At 33.1% G+C, this 4,905-nt stretch overlaps 1 protein-coding gene across 1 annotated transcript; it reads right to left on the bottom strand.

Annotated features, from left to right (window-relative positions):
- Positions 1-3,574: 3,574 nt before the first annotated feature.
- On the bottom strand, positions 3,575-4,545 carry LOC141685748 (uncharacterized). The gene is made up of 3 exons (XM_074490834.1): positions 4,462-4,545; positions 4,115-4,349; positions 3,575-3,693 (listed from the first exon to the last, which is right to left on the bottom strand). The coding sequence occupies exons 1-3, from the start codon at positions 4,543-4,545 to the stop codon at positions 3,575-3,577; spliced, it is 438 nt and encodes a 145-aa protein (XP_074346935.1).
- Between the last annotated feature and the right edge of the window lie 360 nt (positions 4,546-4,905).

Genomic DNA, 4,905 nt, shown 5'->3' with positions numbered 1-4,905 from the left:
TACGCGTTGTCTGCTTGAATCTAACCATATCTGCTAGCTGTAATATCAGGATAAACAAGTAGTGAGCCAAATGCTCAGCAAGCGCTATAATATACATAAACAAGAATAAAACATTAACAACGGAATTGAAAGATTCAACAATATAGTATCAAGAGATAAACATTTTGGGTGATGGCATCTTTTCTTGTAATAAAACCATTCAAAACCATTTCCTTATCAAAACCCATTTATGACGCTACGGATTACAGCCGGTGATCAGCCGCGAAGTAATCACGAACCTCGCTGGGTTCTAGAACATTAATGGGATCCCTCATGATACCTATATCTTACCTATAAATTTTCTTATCATCCTTTTGATTCCACTTTCTATCCTATTTCCGTTCTTCATTCTCATAGCTCATTCACAACCGAACTCCTGATATTAATACTTATTTTGATGTCACATCAAATTAGATATTAATACGAACTTTGATGCTCACAACATCCCATACTGAAATAAACATCAATCATCTATATTAATACCACTTTTGATATTTAACAACAACCTAAGTATCAATATCAATCAGAAACTGAACTATAACTGTAGCTCACCTTTTATTCAAAACAGAAATACTTGATAAATCATTTATTGTATGATTATCAAAACAAGCAAGACACCCTTTGATAAAACTTTATTGTAGATGATAGAATCTTTTTGATGGTTTAATAAAATCCATATTGGTGTAGGTACAAACCTCTTCTTGATTCCATCTCCCTTCTTCCTTTCCTTCCTTCCTTCTCTTTGCTCTTTGCTCTATTTTAAATTTTTCATTCCTAACAACATCCTTCTCTCCTGTCCATACATATAACTTTCTATCTCTCTTATTTATTACTAAGGGCATACTCATCCAACTAAAGCCTTGCACGCTTGCAGCAACTTCCGAACTCTACTGGTGTCCTTACCTCCCCCCAAATTCCTCATTGCTTTGATTTCGGATTTGAAAGTGGAATCAAAAGGATGATAAGAAAATTTATAGGTAAGATATAAGTATCATGAGGGATCGCTGAGTTAGGCTGGTCTGGTCTGACTGGTAGGAGCAACTAGAGCTTCACTCGACTTTTATGGCAAGTTTACCCTCGTCTCGAGATCCTACACAAAATAATAATATCCTCATTATAATATATACTCACTAACTCAACCTAATTATAAACCGAAATTACGCACATTGGCAATTAGGCTTATATACACATACACGCTTATAATTACCTTATTAGAATAATAGTTCACATAGCCATACATGTTCACATAACACATTTAAGTACATAATAATATATCCATACACACTATATTGCACCACTAGGCTTGGATGATCTCACTCCACTTACTCAAGTCACTTAGTTATGCTAAACTAGCCAAAACTCTTAATATCGTCCTCATAACTCGAACTGTCTTTTCTAAATCATCAAGTTATTATGGACCCTGACTTAGGCCTTACACTCTAATGACCTCATACTATATTACAACTATGATGGTCAACCTAGGCCTTACTCATAAGTTCCCTAAAACTAATGGTTAAGTGATTTTGCTCATTATAGTGATTTCAGGGTGACACCAATGGGTTTATGAGTACAATTGACACCCTTATACTTCAAGTTTACCTCTAAAACTTCTACACTAGACTCTTCTGACCATAAGGCAACTCTCAAACTTGGTGTGGCTCAAGGGCCTAGCTTGGGCCTACCTGGGCCTAAGCTTAAAGTTCAATGTTCCCCTGTTTTCTGGACAGAAAAGTGTCCAGTTTTGCACTAACTTATGACACATGATTCTAACTTAATTCCTATGAAATATGGCTGGAAAAACTCCTCTGACACTCCCTATAACTAGGGCTAACCAAGGCTTAGTGAGGGCCACCCCATGACATGGTCAAAACTCCTCATTTCTAAGTTGCAACAAAACTGACCCCTGTTGGACAGATTCTAAATTTTGGTATGTGCACCTCACTAAATGGTTGGGTTTCTCTAATTTGTAACTTCTAGACTCAATTATACCCCAATTCTTAACTCCCCGTGGCTTGGGCCTTGCAATGCCTAAGAAATGCCCATTCAAAATCAACACAAAACTCACATGCAAATCTGGAAAAAAATTCAGGATTCTATCCTAGCCTTTCCACCTTAACTCCCACTTTAAAACCACGAATTAAATCTCAACCAAGGAAAATTTACTAATATAAGACTCTAAACTAAAAACTCAACTAATAATGGAGATCATCCACGCCCTATACTACCAACATGCAAAATAAAACTTAACATGCAACTCAAGATGATCACTAAATCAAGTTCGACTTAACAAGAGGGTTATTAGCTCATAAATTCGATATAAAATACTTAACTACTTCAAAAGATCATGCACACTACCTTTTAACAACTAAGATCAAGCATAATATCAAGAAAACAATTCGTTTTAAGCACATATAAGGTCGAATTTAACACAAACTAAGCATGCATGTACATTTTCGAAAAGAAGAGCATATATAACATGATTATACTTGAAAATAAAGCCCTATATCTAACATGCAAAGTAGAATATGACTTTACAACTAAAGATCAGTAGCATGCAAAGGTTTTAAAAGAGTTTTATTCATGGAAACACTTAGTTTATGCACATAAAAAGTATATCTCATAGAGAACTCTTTAATCCACATGAATTACAAGTTTCTCTTTGGAGATCACAAAAAATCAAGACATGCAAGCATTAAACTTCATCTCCTAAGCATGTAACTTCTTGTATAGTGTATATTATATGAATGTGTAATGGAATTACGCTAGAATGGCAAGGATTTGATGAAAAAAAATTGAAGGGAATGGGGGAAGGGGCTTCGGCCGAATGAAGAAAAAGAGAGGGGGATGAGAGAAAATTTGAGAGTGAAAATGATGAGCTTGAGTGGAATGTGGTTTTGGGTTTACTCCTATCTTTGTGGTTCATCATGTACTAATTCAATAGTGGAATTTGGAATGTACTAAAGTGCCCTTCTCCAATAACCAAGTAAAAGTGCATGCAAGGGTAGTTTAGTCTTTTGGTGGATAGAAGAAGGTTAGTGGGGTATGAATTGTCTCTTATGCCCTTTAAATTGAATTTGAGGGTATTTACATGCATGGGCAACTAAGTAATTTGTAATTTAAAAATCAACTAATTTATATAAAACAATTTTTATAAATATAAATGCACCTCCATAAATCACAAAATAAATATCATAAAATAACTTATGATTTTAGAAATTTAATGATATAAAATTTGAGAATTTATTGTTAAAAAGATTTTTAAAATTGATTTTTCATATAAAATGAAGTAGTTTTGATTATCATTTAAAAATACTAAATGATAAGATTTTCTTTTAAATTTTTTTATATAAACTAATACATTAAACACTTAGTTTATAGGCACTCAGTCATATAGATCATCCACATTTATAATTCCACACAATTTAAATTTTAAATTATAAACACACAATTATATATAGATAGGGTTTAGAAATACCGGTCGTAACAAAAAATTATTCAATGAAAAACATAATTATATAATTTTCAAGAACTTTTCTTAAAGTTTCTGAGCAATTTGATCACGAAGATCATTCATATATTGTGTGGCTTGAGATCCCCACTGTGTGTCATTTATTGGTCCTTCTAAATCTTCTTTATCTCCTTCTCCATCATTATCTGACAAGGAAGCTTGATCACATTGATCAAATAATTAATCTTCTAGTTTTTTCTTTCTTATGAAATTGTTAACTGCAACACAAGCTATCACAATATCTCTCTTTGTAGAGAATGAATATGGAGCCATCTATTTGAGGATTGGAAACCTTGCCTTTAACACCCCATAAGCACGCTCGATAACATTTCTTAATTTTGCATATGCATGGTTAAATTTTTCCTCCTTACTTAAAGCACGCTGACGATGAAAATCTGCTAACCAATATCTTGTATTACGATATGGGGTTAAATATCTACGAGTATTTGTATATGCCGCATCACAAAGATAATATTTATTTGTAATATGAAGTATAATATGATAATTATATAATGTACAATGTACTATTTCAATTTGACTTTAGTAAAAGGATAAGGAATTACATACTTGATGGAGGAACCGGAAACCCGGAATACGGATCAAGTGCAACTTCTGTTAATATTCTGGAATCATGTGCTACTCCCTCCCATCCAGCCCAAACAAATGTAAATATCATATAAAAATCACATACAGCTAAAACATTTTGATAACAATCACATCTTCCTCGGCCTTTATATCGAGCTTGCAGGTCAGTTGGAATGATTGCATGAACAAGTGTACCATCAAGAGCTCCAATTGCCCCCTTATAACAAAGAAATATACATGTTAAACATGTCACTAAAAATTAATACAGAAGTAAACATTTAATTATTAAAAAATAACTCAAGAAACTTGAAAAATAAATCAATGATTACCGGAAATTTTTTTAGCAGCTCTCTTTGTCTCCTTGAAATATTTGAGTTTAATGTAGGCACTATAATTTCCTTTGCAAACTCCATCATTCCAATTAAAACCTCATGAAAATATTTATGTATTGTTTGTGTGGAGTGTTAAAATCTATTTTTAATCTTTATAAAGCGATCATTGTGGCTTATAACATGCAAGAACATAGCTATTTTTTCCTCTACTGTTGAATATCGACTACCTTGAACCCAACCACATTGTTTAAAAATGTTACAAAGTTCAATGTAGGCAACACGAGAAAGGCACATCATATCTTGAAATCGGGTATTAGAACCATTTAACAACTCCAATGTATAAGCATATCCAGGCAAAATTGAACTATTATCTTTTATTCTTGGCACACTTCTCGAGCGCAAATTTCTCAGATAACAATACATAATCATCAAACACAAAAG

Source organism: Apium graveolens, chromosome 9 (genome assembly GCF_009905375.1).
Source record: "Apium graveolens cultivar Ventura chromosome 9, ASM990537v1, whole genome shotgun sequence".
Taxonomy (NCBI): Eukaryota; Viridiplantae; Streptophyta; class Magnoliopsida; order Apiales; family Apiaceae; genus Apium; species Apium graveolens.
This window is presented reverse-complemented; position numbering and strand designations above follow the sequence as displayed.

Coding starts and splice junctions, on each gene's coding strand:
- LOC141685748 (XM_074490834.1), bottom strand. CDS start 4,545: ATGGAGTTTGCAAAGGAAATTATAGTGCCTACATTAAACTCAAATATT. Junction 4,350..4,461: donor AGCTGCTAAAAAAATTTCCG/GTAATCATTGAT, acceptor CTTTGTTATAAG/GGGGCAATTGGAGCTCTTGA. Junction 3,694..4,114: donor GTTTCCGGTTCCTCCATCAA/GTATGTAATTCC, acceptor CTTCCTTGTCAG/ATAATGATGGAGAAGGAGAT.